The 18,938-nt window shown below is 41.1% G+C and overlaps 1 protein-coding gene across 2 annotated transcripts in view; it reads right to left on the reverse strand.

Moving 5' to 3' along the window:
• The window catches only part of LOC103057336 (3',5'-cyclic-AMP phosphodiesterase 4B), a 94,217-nt gene that overhangs the window by 46,570 nt on the left and 28,709 nt on the right, over nt 1-18,938 (reverse strand). For both annotated transcript variants that reach the window (XM_007426571.4, XM_025165639.2), the window contains exons 2-4: nt 4,303-4,488; nt 2,292-2,328; nt 1,304-1,377 (exon numbers count right to left, since the gene is read on the reverse strand). In XM_007426571.4, coding sequence (XP_007426633.2) covers nt 1,304-1,377; nt 2,292-2,328; nt 4,303-4,488 — 297 coding nt within the window. The remainder of the gene's footprint in view (nt 1-1,303; nt 1,378-2,291; nt 2,329-4,302; nt 4,489-18,938) is intronic.

The following is an 18,938-nucleotide window of genomic DNA, read 5'->3' on the forward strand; positions in this document are numbered from 1 at the left end:
TATAGAAAGCTTCAAGCTATATATTTGACACAGAACTGGGGCTCTATGAAGGGCTAAAGAAGAAATGGAGAACTTGGGGCCCATCAGAAACTCTTGACTCCCAACTCCTATAATCCCTAATGAAGGCCATATTGTCTCAGGCTGATGGGAGTTACAGGCCAACAGTGTCTGTAGACCTGGAGGTTTCTCCTTTGACCGGCCCCTTTTAATATCATAGTATAGTAACACAGCGAATGTTCAAATGAAGTTGCTTTCCATTCTTGCAGTTATTCTAAAGTTTTGAACTCTGCCTCTGGCATTGATTAGTCAGTGACAGCAGTTTGACAAATGGGAGTGAATTGAAAAGAAAGGAACAAATGTAATCATACATAACATTACAGGATTTTTCCCTACTTCATAAATATGTTGGCATCTGTGGTCTAGCGAGGAAAGGTTACAATTATACTGACTTCAGTGGAGCACAAAAAAGGTCTAATAAGCTACTATTATTTTTCATGAATAACTAAGAGGTGGAAAACCTCTGGTCCACTACCAAATGTTACTGGACTGCATCCTTGGGTATCAAAACCAGTATGCTTGAATACTATCTGAGGAAAATGGGAACTAGAGTCCAAAGCCTTTTGAGGTTCACATGTTGCCTGTACTTAAAAGAATACATGTGAAATAAACTTTTGAATAGTAGGCTGTTAAAGCATTAAAGTAAAAACTTCCAGGAATGGCAAGAAGTCACTTTAGCACTAAACTAGACATGGTGGGAAAACCTCTGTCCCATTCCAATAAGGCCACAGTATGAATATTAAAAACAAAACAAAAACTTGCTGGCATTGACCAAGGACTTAATTAGTCCAACTTCTTTTTCCAATCCTGGGTTGAAGAAAGCTTACAAGCAACAGCCAACCTCACTGGTTTTTTGCCCTCCAGGAACTGGTATTCAGAGGAACACAATCCTAGCACCTGGGGGGTATATCTAGCTATTAGAGTGAATGACACATAGGATCTTCCATTCCAATAATCCTCTGTTAGCTATATGGACTAAGAAAACTGAGTATCACCTGCAGATACTTTCCTACCTAACTTAAAAGAAAAGATGGGAGTGGGAGTGGGAATGGACACACAGCTCAAACTGAATGTAGCAGATTCTGGGCAGCCTGTAAAAAACTGAAATTTTGCACACCAGTGCCCTAGGTCCTCCAAAAGCTGTTTATCCAATAGACATGAAGACTTGATATCTACAACCTGACTTCATAAAAGGCCAAGAAGCAATCACCAGTATTTTAAATCTCCAGCTTTGGTGGACACTTACTTATTGGATGTTGGTGTAGGAACGTTTGCCAGGATGGAGAAATTATTACGTACGCTCCTCAAGCTTGCCAGGACCTGCAGAAAGTACACGGACCAAGACTGTTAGAGCTACAACTTGTAAGCAATTGAATAATTAAAAAATATCAAAGTGAAGGAGTCTTCCTCCACCTAAAGGAATAGGGGCTGTAAAGGGAAGGTGGAGGCTTGAGCCAAGAGAGTTCTTTCCAGACAAAGTGGAAAAGTGTATGTTGTTGCTAATGTGACACAAAAGGACCACCCAGAGTCACTCTGTAGTGAGATGGGCGGTGACAAATTTGAAAATATAAACAAATAAATAAACAAAATTAACTTCCATTTCCATTCTTCCGGCAAAGAAAAGCTGTAGATTTCTTAAAATGATCAGAGGCTCAGTACATTTTGCATCAATAGAGACAAGGAGAAAAGAAAACTTGGCCATACTGATAAGTGGCTGATAGAAATACAAAAGATGGTATCAGCCTGGTGGTCTGCAACTCTTTTCATCCACAGACATACGGTAGCTAAGAAGGTTGTTTTAAGGAATCTGACTGGCCTCTGATAAAGGTGGCTTATTCAGTCACAACCCAGCAAGAAATGGAAGGTCTACTGAAATTTAGTAAGCTTTATGAACAGTTCTGAAATTAAGGAAAATAATCAAGACCAATCAAAACCCACCCATAGTTGACAAGAGTTTGCAAACTACAAATTAAGGCTGATTCAGAGTTTCAATAAACTCTGATTCCTTCTAGGAAGGAAGGAATGTTGGTTTGGAGAGAAGGAGGAAGGACTGGTATAAGAAAAAAGACATTCTTGGCCATCCATCCATCCCTCTCTACTTGGTTGCTAAACATCACATCTGAAGAAAAACTCTAGAGAACTTAAAAGTACTTTGTGGGATTTTTAGTAGTTTTGTTAAAGGTAGGATCCTCCCAGTGTGACTAGCAGATTTTTCTCAGGGGCTTGGGCCATACCTGGGCAAATGGTGTCACTATTAAGTCTTCAGCATGCCTGCAAAGGAGAAAAATGACAGATCTGTATTACTTGGGAGGGAGGGAGCAGAACAGAATCTGAACACAAGATTCTACTTCCCAACCACAAGTTAAAAGTGTTTAATGAGGGCAGAGGAAGCCCAGGTTCCAATCCTCACTCAACCAGGGAATTATTCTACCATAGGATAGTTTTGAGGACAAAACGGGAGAGGGGGAGGGGGGGGAGAAGAAAGTACTATGCACAATGCCATCAACTCCTTAGAAAAAAATAGGATAGAAATGGGAAGAAATAAAGAAATTAGCTAAACCTACACCCTCCCATACTCTGAACTGCACATCTTTCCTGGCAGGAGACTTGTATATGCTCAGAGAAAATAGGTCATTTTTGTTAAGCAGAAAAGTCCACTTTTGAGCCTTGAAACCATTTATATTTAAAGAAAGCCAACCAAAATGGCCATTAAGGCAATCCCAGCCTACATGCTGAATACCACTACTAACTTAACACTTTTTTCCCTGAATTGAATAATTTAAAACTTGGTTGCTGTGTTCCTTTAAAGCAGTGTTTCTCAACCTTGAGAAGTTTAAGATGTGTGGACTGGGTGGGGAATTCTGGGAGTTGAAGTCCACACATTTTTCCAGTGTTGGCCCTACCTCCTACTGTCCCAAAAGCAACTTCTCAAAAGGTAAGGAATGGCTCTACCTTTCCCAAGGCAGAATTTGCATTCTGGACATAGGTAGCCTTCCTACCCATTGCATCTAGATCAGTGTTCCTCAATCTCAGCAACACTAAGATGTGTGGGCTTCAAGTCCCAGAATTCCCCCAGCCAGCATGCTGTCTGGGGGAATTCTGGGATTTGAAGCCCACACATCTTAGTGTTGCTGAGATTGAGGAACACTGATCTAGAGAAAGAAACACTGATCTTATTATGGAAAGATCCCAATTTTTTGTAATACTTTCATGGGCTTCAAATGTTGCAGGGAACATAGCAACAATGTAAAGTCACATGAGGTTAATAAAATATCTGGACCTTTCTCTTTTTTGGCTTTTGGATAGAGCAGGGCAGGGGGGTTATGTAAAATAGGGTTGTTAAATCAAGCGGAGGTATAACGGAGCTATTTTGCATGGTATTTTTATAAAACACACAATTAACATGTGAGCTGTGAGCCACCCAGAGTCAAATGGAGTTGGGTGACATCTAACTATAAACAAACAAACAAACAAACAAACAAATAAATTTGCGCTCCCATTTTTTTTTCATTTTGCTTCCTGACTCCTGGCTGATCCACAGGAGGGGCTAGGAAAACTCATGCAAAAAGTGAGTTTTGCTCCCATTCTTGATTGTGCTGCAGCTAACAGCCCATTTATTTTATGTTGCGGAGTTTGGTGAAAATGTTCATGGTTCTGCCTGCCTAGATTGCCTAGGCTTTGCTTCGTGGCTATGGATCACAGGGAAAGTAGGCTGCAATGCTGAGAACAGACTTTTATGCAAAAAGAGTCTCCTCTTTGCTCAGAGGAGAAAGTGCAGTTCCTCTGCGACTGCTGGCAACTGCCTGTCCCGACACTGAATCATCTTCAATGCAGCCCTGAGCACACCTTGGCCATTCGCTAGGGCCCCCATCATTCTATTGTTCAGACACAGTGGGGCTCAAACGAGGAACTTTACGTCTTAGTGGCCAACATTCCTGCACTCACTCAGGACTGCCAGCTAAAGGAGGGAAGTGCTAGCAGGCCCTGCTGGGAGATTCACAGCAGAGCCCATAAGCCTCCCAGCCGATGGCCAATCCAGTGCTGCTGTCTAATAGGCCAATTCCTGGTCTTCCTTTGGCCCAAGAATGCGACTAGATGGCTAGCTTTCAGCCCACCTGTCACCCAAGAGGCCTGTGTGCTCTCCAGCCCAAGGTCTACCTGCCTGGGTATTTAAGAGAACGGAGGCCTTCTCTGCTTGCTCTCTGATGTCCATGTAATTCCTCTGAAGGAAGGGGAGGGACTTACGCTTCACTGGCAATGGAGGAGTTGCGTGACATGGTCTTTGGCGACATGTCATAGTCACTGTCTGAACGGTACAGGAAAGACTCGCGCCTCTGGCTCTGCGGAAAGCTGGGGTGAAGCACCAGTCCAGGGCTGGCCTGGGAGTCCAGGGGGCTGCGACCTGGAGATGGGCCATTCTCCACCTCAAAGCTGCCAGAGGAAAAAAGAGACATGTCAAGAAACAAAAGAATGTTGCCCACTTAATATTAGAAAGACAAAATCTCCAGTATATTAATGTGGGAAGAATAACCAACTCAAACTGTGTTCAGCAGCTCTGCTCAGCATCTGCTCTTACTCACAGACGTGTTTTGCACATTGGGCTAAATCATGGATTACTTTTATATGGTTTATTGATTAAACCATAATTGGCAGGGTTCAAAGATTGTGTTAAGACACAAGCATTTTTGATAAACTATAATAAAAGGCAACATGCTAAGCAAAAAAACCCCACAGAAATCACATTATGGCTTAGCACAATGTGTGAAAGAGTCACACAGGAAATTTGTACATTACTTGGCCAGGTCTATTTTAAAAAAAGCAATTCATAAACAGTTTAATACAGATTTATCTTCTAGAATCCTCTGTAAGCTAAACCTATACATAATTTGCAACTGGATTAAAAAATGAATGTTGTTCCTCACTCTCTGCCTATCTAATGCAGCCACATAAAGATTAAGGTTATAAAGGTTAAACCATAATGTCAATCTAGTTTTAAAAGCTCAAGAATCTCACTTTCCACTTATTATTTTTTAAAGAAAAACTACCGATCCCACATTGGAGCAATACTTTAGAAATAATGTGAACTGCAATTTCAGAATTAAATGTTCAAGGAATCTGTCTCACTGTTGCCCTACTGTCATCTGTTCATTACCCACAGCATCTTTCCACTAATTCACAAAGCCAGCTAAAGTTCAAGCAAAGAGTTTCTGTGGAAGTTGTAAATTGAGCATGTCTAAATAAAACTAGCCAATTTGTACCAACAATATTGGTTTATTTGTTTTAGGTAGATACTAGGCTTCACAACAGAGCACATAAGATTTCCTTCATGCAAAACTGGAACTGTTCAGTAACCAGCATAAATAATGCCTTACAGGATCTCTCTCTTCCTTCCTCATTTTTAAAACCTGTTACTCCCCCTGCTGGTCAGTAAACTGTTCCTATATAGGTGCAACTGTATTCCTGGAGTGTAAGAGACTAACAGCATAATATGTTTAATAGAAAGCAAGCCCCGCTGTGTCTGCTGGGGTCTTCCTCCTAAACAAGTCTCAAGAAAACAATGGCATAAGGGTGTTTGCATTAGCAAACTATGCAGAGATGTCAACAGAATTCCCACCCTAAAGTGAGTTAAAAGCTCTTCTGGAAGATGGTGAAATACAGCACCCATGGTGCTCTTCTGCAGGATTCAATGCTATTCTTCAACCCTGAGTATCCTCAACCACACACTGCTAGTGCTCTTCATTACAATGTGCAATTCCTCAGATAGTAGCAAATGTTAGTTCCTCATCAACTCAAGAGTCACAAACTCCAGTTTTCCATGGCCCCCAATCCTTGTAGCCTATTCCAACAAACTGTTCTACCAGCCTACTTCTCACCACTGACTCAGGCAACTAAAGTCTTCTCCAGCATGACTGTCTGGAATCTGTCTCATGCGCAGCACCCCTCCCCAGCCACAACACGCAGTGCCAGCTGTGGCAGAGAGAATACATTGCCCAACTAACCTTCGGATGGATAAATGGAGGCTGGGCAGAGCCATGACCCGGTTATAATCAATGCTGCTTGCCATGTGGACATGAGCTATCCTCCTTGCTGCTGTAGAGTATGAATTCTGGGTTACAAGGTGTCTAATCCAGATATCTGCAGAAGTCAAGCCGCTATTCTCCCTTGTCACACCCAAGGTTGTGCTGGGAGATGTTGGTGCAATCGAGTTGAGAAATACAGCTAGAGCAACAGCTGACTGACTCATCACTTGACAACTGAGGCTTGAGCTGTGGCTGGGTGGAAGTGGAAGGATCTCCCCCAGCCAATCTAACAAGAACAGGATGCCACAGCAGGAGTTCCAAGGAGTGTGAATTAGAGCTCTCAGCCCCTCTTGGAAGGCTGGACTTCCTCTTTACTGTGGTTTCAGCATTTTGGGCTTCCACTTAAAGTTAGCAGTTTCTCTCCCACGCACATAAACGAACACATGAGATGTTCCTGTCCAAGACAGAGGGCCAAAAATAAAACCCTAACATCCAGAGCTTGCTTGGCCATGGCCACCCATTTCAATATATCTGAGCCTAGACCTGCAAATTGTCTAGAGAACAGTAGAGAATAAATGAAAAGGAAAATTAAAAATTAAAAGCCTAGTGACAACAAAGAAAGGTTGCTTCATTCAGTCTATTGGCAAACTTTCAAAGTTCCTTTCCCTGCTATAAACACCTGCTCTGTAAAGGACTTTTGTTCGGTGTATCTCCATAAGATAACAACTCAGCTCCAAATGCAGGGGAAAATCCTGGATAACAACACATTCTCCTCTTGAGAGTTTGCCAGCTATACAATTCAAATGCTGCTGCTGTTTGGAATTAGCAGCGCCACAGCTGGGGAGGAAGGAAGGCACTATCAAGTCAAGGTATATACACATCAAGACCATCTTTAACTATAAGAAAAAGGCCACTTTGTATATATAATTAATGAAACATTGAAAATTCTTATCTGACAAATACAGTCCTATTTAATTCTATGAGGCTTGTGAATTCCCTGTTTATTTACTTTGCCAATAAAGAACTGTGAAGTTTGGGGGCAAGAGAGCTGGCCGAAAGAATTATTATGAAACACTGGAAGGAGAAATCTGTATCTGATCTGCAGGAATGGACTGTTGATAAGTGTTGTTTGTTAAACTTTGCATCAGGGCAAGGAAGAAGACTTGGTCAATTTTTGCTGGAGGTGTTCTGTTTATAATATTATTTTCTTCGGTTTACTCTCCCTGCCCTGTTATCTTTTTTTAAATTAATTTTTTTGATGTTACATTATAGTGTTAATATTTTTCCATTTTTTTTTAATGTTAGTTTGCCTTTCTTGACTTGTCATATATGCTGGACTACAATTCTCATAACCCCTGACACCATGGTTTTGGTGGGTGTGAATTGATAATCCAGTGCATCTGGATGGCAAGGTTGGAGATGTCCACCAACTTTTGCTTTTTGTTCCAATGCATATTAATTTACTAACATTCCTTCAGAAAGAAGTTTATTAATTTCAAACTTCCACAGATTCCCTTCTTGATAAATTAAGTCACAGAAAGGTTAATTTAAATTTTTAATTTAATTTAATTTAATTTAATTTAATTTAAAGGGTGTCAGAAGGTCAAAAGGTTTACTTCCTTCAATAAGCACCACTTCCCCATTACAAAGAAAGGAAATCCAGCCCCTCATATTTTCCAGCCGTTCAATAATCCTTCTGTTCTGTCTCACTCCAATATATTTTTCTTTGTAAAAAGTTTGAATTGGAGTTTTAACCTAGGAAAGTTTTTAACAAGCTGAATTCTCTGACCCTACTTATGGAACTAGGCTTCCTCGCTGAAGAGAGTCAGGTCAGGTCAGGTCGTAGGAAATACTGCTAATCCAGGAATGGCAACCAATATCACAAAGAATGCTAGGATCTACCTTTTGGCATATGCACGCTCAAGAACCCTCTCCTAGCACAAGGGACGTCCCCTGGGATTTCTGGATGTACAAATGAAATTTTCTGTCCTCTCCTCCCAACCTCTAGAGCTCTTTGTACTTGATTAATCTGGAGGTTCTCCCAACCAGGTATTTCATCAGCAGGATACAATCCACCGAAGGGATAACATAAAAAGCTAAGAATAAGCCTACTGAGTCAGCCAAGGCCTATCCTAGCCCAGCATTTTGTTTCTCACAGTGGGCAACCCAGAGCCTTTGGGGTGCTTATAAGCAAGAAATTGAACCATCTGCCTCTGCCATCTTTGTTCTTGTGCAATTAGTATTCAGAGACATGTTGATTCCAACCTGGAGGTAACACTGAATCCTCAAGACCAATAACCCTTGACAGATGTGTCCTCCACAACATTCAATCCCGTTTGAAAGCCATCCAAGATAGTGGCCATTATCCCATCTTGTGGTAATTAATTCCACTGATGAATTATGTGGTAGGTGAAGATGTCCTTTACTTGGTCTGTTCTAAGTCTCCCTCCAAACAGCTTCACTGGATGACCTCAGGTTCTATTGTTGGGGGGGGGGGAGGAGGGAAGAGAGAGAGGGAAGAGAGAGGGGGAGAGGAAGAGAAACTTCTCTCAATCCACTTCTTCCATGCCATGCATGATTTTATACACCTCAGTCATGTGTCCCCTCAGCTGCCTTTTTTCCAAACTCAAGAATCTCAAACCCTCTAGCCTTTTCTGATGGGGAAGGTGTTTAAGTTTCCTGATAATTTTCATTGCCCTCTTCTGTACTTCTGCCAACTGTACTGTATTTTTTCAAATGTAGTGATCAGAGCTGGACATAATATTCCAGATGCACACCTACTGCAGATTTGTAAAAGAGCATTACAATGTGGCCAATTTTATTTTCAATTACTTTAATGATCCTTCATATGGAATTTGCCTTTTCCATAGTTGCCATGGACAAGTTTACTCAAGAGCCTTGGACAAGGAACTTTGACAAGGAACTCTGTCAATGACTTTTGAAGCAGGATACCTTTACAGAATCCATGTTGATTTTCCTTTCACAAGGTTTGTTCTTCTATGTACTTATTCTCTTTTTCTTTGATTACTCTTTCTACCAATTTTCCAGGAACAAACATTAAACTGACTGGCCAGTAATTTCCCAGGTGTCTTCTGGGCCTTTTTTTAAAAATGGGCATTCACATCTGCTACTTTTTAGTCCCCAGGCACTGAGCCTGATCTGAGGAACAAGTTATAAATTTTTGCTAGGAGATCAGCAATTTTACATTTGAGTGTTTTAAAACTCTTGGGTGGATGTCATCAAGACCCAGTGTTTTCATACTATGCAGTGTAGTCTTTCAAGATGTCCTAGAATGTTTTCTTGTTACTTCTAATTTTTACGATACCCTCCCTCCACATGAAGTCAATACAGGCTGTCCTACTTTAATTCTTTGTGTTAGGACAGACTTTCCATTTCCTGAAGGAAGTCTTCTTAACCTTTACAGCTTCCTGGATACTACTAGAAAGCAGTGTTGGCCTCTTTCTGAACTTGGCTGACTCTTTCTTACATTCCAGTTAAGCTACAACTATTGCATTTTTAAATAACCACAAGAGAACATGAAAACTTCTTGACTTTTCTCATTTACATGTATGCTAAATGTAATAATATAATGCTTGCTGTTTTTCAGTTGGTTCTACTACAGTTGCATCTTGCACCAGGTCACTGTTACTATTTATGATTAAATCTACAGTTCTTCCTCTCTGGTCAGTTCCAACTGTTCTAAGGCACGGTTACATGTAGGGTATCCACAAATCAAGTTTCTTCACTGTGGCCTGAGCATGAAAGTAGCCAGTCTATGTAAGGATAATCAAAGTCCACTTTGATAAGAACTCAAAGCAGCTGCTGACCATCCTGGCAAAATAACGTTTTTCAGGTCACAAACAGTCTGAAAATATTTAGCGATTGAACAACAACTATTTTTACAACACCTCTTCTTTGTATACTGCTCTGATCTATTTCACCATTGCAGGATGACCCTCAGCGTTTTGATCAGGTGGTGGGAGCATATCCCTAGATCTAATATGTATTTATGGGCAGATACTGCTACTTAGAGAGATTCTTGGTCCTTCAATATTCTCTAACATGTTAGGCTTTCTATTCTCCTTGATAGACACCACCTCCTCCAGTGTGCCCTACTTTGTTTTTTCTGCAAATTTCTAATCAGGAATTACCCTCATTGATTCTGTTCTACCAGGTTTCTATTATAACTATCGTATCTATGTTCTCTTCACAACCAAATACTTTTAATTCCCCATCTTGGGTGGGAGATGTTTTCTGTGGCACAGAAATACTTACATACTGTACTATGTTCTTTTTCAAATGTTGGTGTGAACCTTTTTTGTGGCCTTTTTGTCTCCTTTTATCTCCTGACTGTCATGGCCATTCATAATCCACTCTCCACACTGGTCCCACCCTTACAGTATTTTGGAAACATTTATACCATTCTAAACTGGCTGCTGTCAGGAATCAGTTTAAAAGCTGCTCTTCCACCTTTTGGATGTTATGAGACAGCAGCCTGGATTCATCTCGGTTCAAGGGCAGCTAATCTCTCTAATATAGGTTTGGTTTATCTCCCCCCCCCCCAAATATCTCCAGTGTCTTCTAAACCTTTCTGCCTGGCACCATAGTCTTATCCATGCATTGAGAATGGATGAAGGATGCATCAATGCAAAATTGCAAAACACAAAGTAGTGAGAAAAGTAAATCATGTGCTGGAAACATATCTACATGTTGTGCATGCATGGTCATTACTGTAATAACCACATACCTCTTATATTCACTGTTCTAGCACGATCAGCATCACCATTAATCTAAACCAGTACAGCTGCAAATGTGCCCCTCCCTCCTGCGCCATCACATTATCAAACCAGCCTGGTTCATCACATGGGCTTTTCCAGCTGGGCCCTTTGGTTTTTTTGGGAGTAGACTAGTTGTCAACAGCAGAGCAGGCCTTAGGAAGCCTCTCATCCTGTTATAGCAAGAGAAACTCAAAAGACAGCGCTGTGGGTTTCTTCCTGCCAACAGCTAGAGAAGGGAACACCTGCAACTTCCACATCAGGCGAAGCTGGAAAAAATGACACCTTGAAGCAGGCAGCCTTAAACACCTTTTCTTTTATTATTAGCTTATCTCAAAATGAATGTTTAGCGTGTGTGTGCGTGCATGTGTGTGAGAGCGAGCGAGCAAGCATCTATTAGTTCTAAGGAATCTATGACTCTTTCCTTCTTACTCTACCAGTCATTCATTGTATTTATTCTCTGCTTTGCTTCCCTCCCAACATTAAAGGTGCTGGCAAGACCAAAACAAATTATGCAAGATTTTGGCATAAGCAGATTTAGTTTCTGTCTGTGCTTTTACTGCTTCAGCCAAAACTACTGGCCAAAGCTTTATTTCATAGGCAGAGAAATGGAGGTACTGGATGAAAAGATGCAGAGAAGGGAACTGAGCCTCAGCTGAGGGTAAAGAAATCTACAGACAAGGTTTTGTGCTCTTGACACATTTCTCATGGTCAAATTAAGAAAGACACTGCCAGAGGTTCATCATTTTTGCAAGCCTTTTGCACAACATGCTTGGAAAAGGGGCAATTACTCTTGGACCAAATAGTTTTACGATTCCTCTTTAGATTGCATCAGGCACTCTTTTAATAATTTCAAAATATGGTAAAGCGGCCCTGTGTATTTGAGGCCCCTTGAAGAAAGCCCTAGATTTCACCTTCAAAGCATCAGCCCTGCCTCACTCAATCAGTGCAACTCCTGGATTTCATTTTTTTGCAACTAACCTTACATCAGACCAAATACCAGCTTAATTTCCTTCTCAAGCTGTTTGCGTCAATAATTTAGAGTCTTAAGCATTGTTTTTGTACATCCAATTAATCTTGGCTGTACCTCTGCGTATATCATGGCACCTTATCTGGCATGTGTGTGCGCGCGTGTGTGTGTGCAGGCAGCTGTTTCTGTAGTCAATTTAGCTGCAACTCCTTCTGAGGCATCGCTGCACAGATGTTGAGAGAGCTGCTGACGACATTCCCCACTCCTGCCCTAGGGCAACAGATAAGATTAAGAATACCAAGGGAGGGGCAAGGAAGGAAATGATAGCCTTATCAGCATCTGGACGGAGTAATCAGAGTAAGGATTTACACAACAAAGTCAGGGCATGCCCACAATTTTGGTTATGGCATGTTTTTCCCCCCAGGGACGACTGAGGGCTTCTGGGTTCTCTACACCACCAAGTGTGCCACTCGCATAGGGAAAAAATGTGGATTTTCTTCCTGCCTTTCTTTTGTGTCTTTTCTTTTGACTATCTCTTGATTCCCTTGGAGCAGAAAAAAATACAGAATGTGTGTGTTTGTATGAGCCTGGCACCTTATTTTAACAGGACTCCTCTGCTAATAGTTTCCACAATTATATAATGTGACTCGTAATTGTAGAACTTAATCTCAGACTATTTACTGAAAATATTTGTGAGTTATTTTTGGAGTCATACCCCTTCAATGCAGCTTCCAATCACATAAATGATTTTACTTCAGCACACCATAAACGCACAAATAACAAGTATCAGTCAAATACAAAGTAACTTAAACAGCAACTGTGCTAATTATAAGCATCACCCAGCTGAGGAAAAGAAATGTAGTATTAGACAAATGCAATACTGAATATACAAAATCCCAGAAGTATCTCACTTTAAAATAGCAGGATGCAAATTCTGTTGGCCTGGGGTGAGAGTCTAGAAAGTTTTTTGGAGAGGAAAGGATTTTTAGGGGTAAAATAAATGCTTTAAGCCTTGGCAATTTGGCCAAAAAATCTGACTCCATCCCAGTCCCCAGGGCATATTTTTCACATTCCTATTTTAAAAGATGGCATCTATAAAACAGGTAAGCCTTAGTGCCTCCTTAAAGATCTGCTATAATAAATTTTTATTCTTTCAGCTGGACCAGAATTCCGCAGGTGTGGGGACTACAGCCGTTTCTGATGACCACAAATCCAGCGGCTTTCATGGGTAAGTTAAGAGGCAGGATCTCTGAAGCACACTGATATCGGTGAAAGCGTTCTTTCAGGTGGCTTTGCCCCAAATCATTTACTGCTCCAAAGATGAAGCAAATACTGTAGGAATAGGTGCAAATGCTTCTGAGAGAGTAAGGCCCATTAAATACTGGGGGTGCTTCTTCTGGGGAATATACGCGCACACACACACACACACACACTGCACAATAAGACATACCTAGACTAAAACTCACTGAACTCAATATTATTACATCTGAGTAAACCTTCCCAGGATTAGGAACCATAGTTCCAGTCTTATGCACATTTGTTTTAGAATATACAGCACTGAATTTGCTCCCAAGTAAATGCTGGCCAAGGAGAACCACTGTGATTCATCCATCCTCCAGCAGCTTGCAAGGTTTCTAGGCTGGCTGTGTAGTCAGGGTAATTCCTCCCTTCCTGGCTAGGATTGAAGGTTAGTGGACTAACGGAGGAGAGAGGCTCTCCATTGCATTTCTTGCATTTCTACATACTTATGGACACAGGATTTCTGGCCACCAATGGCTACTAGACAAGCTAGAGACAAGGCCATTATCTTATCTGCACACAGTATCTATAGATGGAGCAGTCCTCTGACCAACGGTGCATCTTCTGCTCACTAGAATTACAGCTATATTTCACTAGGTGTTTCAGGCTAGATACAATTGGTGTGAGACTCTTAGCTAGAGAGCTTCATCACCGAAACACCAGCTTCCCATCTGTGCCTAGATAACAGAGGCATACCGTGTATTTGAATAATTTAATGTTCAATTTACTAGTATAATCTGCTTCTAAAACCAGTGGAGGACATACGATATTTACATAAGAAATTAACCAAGAGTTTGGCAGGCAGAAAAGAGCCTTTAGGGATGTGTAAAGAAGGGTGGTACTTTAGGGAATGTATCTTAGGGTGGAGAATTAGGGCAGGCAATGTTAAAAGCACTGGAGGCTTTGGATTCTTTTACTGGATTGAGCAGGGTGAATTTATTTTTTTATTTATTAAAACATTTAAACCACCCAAAAGCTGAAGGTCTCTGGGCAGTTTACAATAAAACGGAATCAGTTTGCATTTTGCCTTAATATTCTACCAGCTTCTCTTCAATATACTGTTTACAGCACTTTGTTCTCCTCTGTTTTTCCAAGCAAGATATTGCTGATTAACAAACAACAAAAATGTAATCGGAAAACACCTGAACTGTAAACTACATTATGTAAGTGTTAATTGAGTCTGTATTGATTTGTTTGTTGACTCTATTCCAGGATGGCAGTACCTATAGCAGATAAGAGATAAAGAGAGCAGTATTACCCAGTTTAGATCATTTTGAGGCAACGGTGCTTAGATTGTAGCCTAAATCTAGAACCCATAAGCAGATAAAAACACTTACTCCCAAGTAAATGTTTCAGGACTGGGAAGGAAAATCCCTTATTATATTAAGTCCTGATGTTACTGAACTACAGCTCCCAGTAGATCAAACTGGCAAAATCAAAAGTGAGGAATGCTGAAAGCTGTGATTCACAGCAGCATCTGGCAGGCACTGGGCTCTATAGACTGCATATAAGGTAGTTTTCGTATGTTAATCCCTCTCCACCCCCACTTAGCTATATGGAGAGTCCATCGCTCAGCAGGACTTGGAATACAAACAGATCCAGTGTCTCTTTATAACAGAATCCAACAAAGCAAGATTGGGAAGAATCACCATTGCTTCAGATCACCATGACTTCCTGGTGACCTGAAGATGTGCTAGCCACAATGCTTGTAATTCCCATCCCATGATTCCTAAATCAATCACAGATAATATATCTGGAGACACCCAGTCAAAGAAAGCTTGAATAAACTATACTGGACTAGATGAACCAGATGTTAGAGTCAGTTTTAAATATTCCTTAAGTCAGGCATATGAAATCTGTGGTTGTTGAAATGTTCCTGAACTACAATTCTTCAACCTCAGGCTGCTTGAACAGTGATGAGCTATGCTGCAGTTCAGCTCTATCTTGAGGGCCTCAGATTCCCTGGGACTGGCTTAAAGCTGGTTATGGAAATATTTGCCATGCAATGTCACATGTAGCTTTTTAAAGCTCCTTACCAGATGTGCAGCCCCCGGGACATGTGCATTTCTACATTAGTCACAGCACTAACTGAGCATGCGTCATTGACGGAGAGAGAAATAAAACCTGATAAGCAGAGAAAGAGCACATAGATGGGACATTCCCGACATGTGGAATCAGTGCGAGTAAGAACATCTCTACTGGAAGTTTATTGGCCAGTCAACATCATCCCGAGTCTTAAGCACTGAATGTAGTTTATTCTCAAATTGAGAATTCAGAGACAGTAATTTCTGACCTGGTTTACTTGCATGCACAAAACTTTTAAAAATGTAAGATCATCGTTTCTGTAGTGGCATCCTCGGAAAATGGGAAATGAATAAAGCCGAGAAGTTGATTACAAATCCACAACAACCTCTCTGTTTCCAATCAAAATGGGTGCGGTTATTCATCTGGCAGCTTTATGATACGGAGAGGTTCTTCACTCATAGAGTTCATTTAAGGTTAAGCATCAAAGTCAATTGTCACTTTTGCAGCTGGGCTACACAGAGGGACAAGCTCAGAAGAGCTACAATCCAAATTGGCGGGGCAAAGGGGAAAATGAAGGCTGGTGTAGATACACCCTCAGCATTAAAACTTCACAAAGCTCCTTAAACCAACAACCAGAAACACATATTTGCAAACAAATCCAAGGGAAGCAATTTTTGAGATGCTATCCAGAGATTTTAACTGCAAGGATACTAAAGCTACTATATTTTTCCTTAGTCCACTGTCCTTCATTTACAAAAATAGCTTCTTCATCCATAAACAGTATTAGGCTGGGGGTCTGTACACCATCACCAAGTTAGAAACTCAGCTGGAACTAAATTCAGAGTGGCTTCACACATGATGTAGAAGCAAGACAATTAGCCTAAATAAATGATCCTAGCTGCCCAATAAGTGTCTGAATGAGAATCACATTTCTGCAAACGTGCATTTGATAAATTCACATGTTTAAGGGTATGCTTAAAAATAGTGTAAAATAGTCCTTGGTGTAGGACAAGGAAATCAGAACGGTGGACACCTTCTGACACAGGCATTTGCCAAAAAAAAAGAAAAAAAGAAGAAGAAGTGGGAGGAAGGGTGAAAAAGACCGGAAGCCAGAACTCTTGGGATCTTAGCCAAGAAGACAAGATCAGGGTAGGGTTAGGGCAGTGTTCCCCCGTCTGGCACTCTCTAGATGTGTTGCAACTGAAATTCTGAAAACTCATGCCCCAACTGAAGACTCTTGATCATTTTGCACGCTGGTTAGGAGAACAAATGAAATCAGTGGGAATAAAAGGCCAGAATTCCTCAGTTTAAAGCTCTGCTTTGGTGGGAAATTATGCCAAAAACAAAACACCAATAAATAAATTCCTAACATTTTTTATTGGAATAGTGTAGACATCAAAGGCTCTGAGCTATCAATCAGACCATTCTCCATACGAATCTCCGCCCAGCCATGACCCCATCCCCCAACGCGGCCTTTGGGTAATCCACAAGCCCCTGAAGGTGCACTTCAGATCTGATGCTACTCAGGCCTACCTTATAAGGTTACTATAAAACAGAAATGAGCAAGACCCCTTGTGGCTCAAGACCCCTGTTTTGCAACCAGCAGATCCTGCTCTGAAAAAACTGATGAAAACCGACTGTGCATCTTCCTGACCTTTTGAGTTGGGAAACGCTACAATCTGTAATGTAAGCCCAACCATAGGCATATGGTAGTTAAAAAACAAAGACCTTCCCCCACCCCCCACTTGCTCCACCCATATGTGATGTGGACCCATCTAATTTGCAACCCCCCCTCCGCCCAATATATTAAACATAGCCCTTGGCTACCAAAGAATGCTCACCCTGGATTTCAAAATGAGAACTGCTTAGATGCAGTACAAAACAAAATTATAAACTTCCCTGTGCTGCACTCTCTGAGAACACGGGCAATGCCCCTTGAGTTTCCTATCTTTACTTTCTCCAACTAGAAGCAGCAATGGTGGAGCTCAATGCTTACATTATTTCAGAAGACTTGGGAAGAGAAGCTGTTCAAAGAAGAATGCGTGAGTTATCAGCCCTCTGATGCTCAAGGCCTCCCCTCAGAGAGCAATTAGTAAGTGGGTCCCTTGGTTGATACACCAGCATCATGATTAGCTTCCAAGAAGCCTTCTTAGCGTGCAAGCACAAATAGCTTTCACATTCGACCCAGAAATCTTCAACCCGTTACTGAGAGCTGATCATTTATCAGACAGCTCCCCTATAAAAATAAGACAGCCTGCCCCAATCTAGTGGCTTTCAAAAGTCCTGGAACTCATCATCACCACACAGGTTGGCCACTGTAATGGGGAATGTATCTGTAGAGTACCTGTCTGGAAAATGCTGAAATAGAAATAGAGTAGCTGCAGGTTCCACAAATAAATGCTCTCGCAATTACTGTATGTTCCCAGCATTTAATCCAGAGTAATGAAGCAAGTACATTTTCATAGTGAATATCTCCAATAGGAAATTGTCAACTAAAACAGATTAACCAATTAAGGGAAAAGTTATCCCGGGAAAGGAAGACTGATGCATTGGTCCTTGAATGTCTAGATGGAGACTAAGTCTCTGCCTAATTGCTTTATTTTATTTATTATTTATTCATCATATTTACATGGCTGCCCATCTTACAAACAAGTGACTCTGGGTGGCGTACAACAAAGCTAAAAACAATGTATACAAACAAGTATTAATATTATTATTAAAATTTTTAAAATTATAAAAGGCACAAAACTAAAGACTAAAAAATATTAGGCGAAGAGCAGGTGTTTCACCAGTATTTATTTATTGATGTAGGGGTAAGCACTCAGTGGCTGGATTCAAGTATTTTGCCAATCCATGGTTTAACCATGTTCCTTGACTAAAGCTAGGCTGGAGGGGGTCACACATAATGCTGTCACAAATAATTATTTGCAAGTCTTAATAGCTGGATTTACCTATCATACTAAATCAGAAACAAGCATCAGACTTGCTCTACAACATGACGTATCAGCCCAGCCAGTGCAAGAGACCAGAAGCAAGGCTATGGATGTGAAAGGAACAGATGTACACTAGGACATGACAAGGGTCAGTGTTTATTGCATTTGTCGGAGCTGGAATAAGACCAAATTGTCTGAACAGAAAGCTATTAATCCTGAATAACTGTGCATATGAGTATCAATGGTGCAACTGGGAGCTACAGCACTAGTTAATGATCACTGTATAATGAATACGCTGGACATTCTTCAAAACGACAAATAAATCCTCACCAAAGGACGAATGGAAAGTTGTCCCAATAGGTTACAAGACACCATACCCTTCTGGGCAGCTTTTGGGCCTGCCTTCTGCTTGACAGAATAATACCCCAGTGGTTAATTAAAAAGAAGCCTACACTCTCTGTCTGGGGAGTTATTTTGCAGAGCAGGAGACGCAGCTATCCTTGTGGTGTTACACCATGGCAAATCTCCACTGCAAATGTATGGCAAGCAGATCGGTCAAAAATCTTTTGGGGCTCCAGCACTGGACGCCAGTGCAAGCAGGCCTTATACATCCAACATTCAGTCCAACATTCAGAAAGCGAGAATGGTCATGATCAGTAACGCAGGCTGAATCACAATCCCCAGTACTGAAACAGAGTTCTGCTCTCTCGCTGCTAATGCTGCCATCAAACTATGCACTTTGGCAGTTAGACTAGGAAGGCGACAACTATGCAAACTTCAACGCATGACTCAAAGAAGGAAGAATTGAGGATATCTCATTTCCTTCTTCTTTCAGTTACGCTTATTTCTCTTTCATTGT

This window comes from Python bivittatus, unplaced genomic scaffold (assembly GCF_059951505.1).
Source record: "Python bivittatus isolate LINGU-HERP-01145 unplaced genomic scaffold, Pbiv_v1 ctg000220_np1212, whole genome shotgun sequence".
Lineage (NCBI taxonomy): Eukaryota > Metazoa > Chordata > Lepidosauria > Squamata > Pythonidae > Python > Python bivittatus.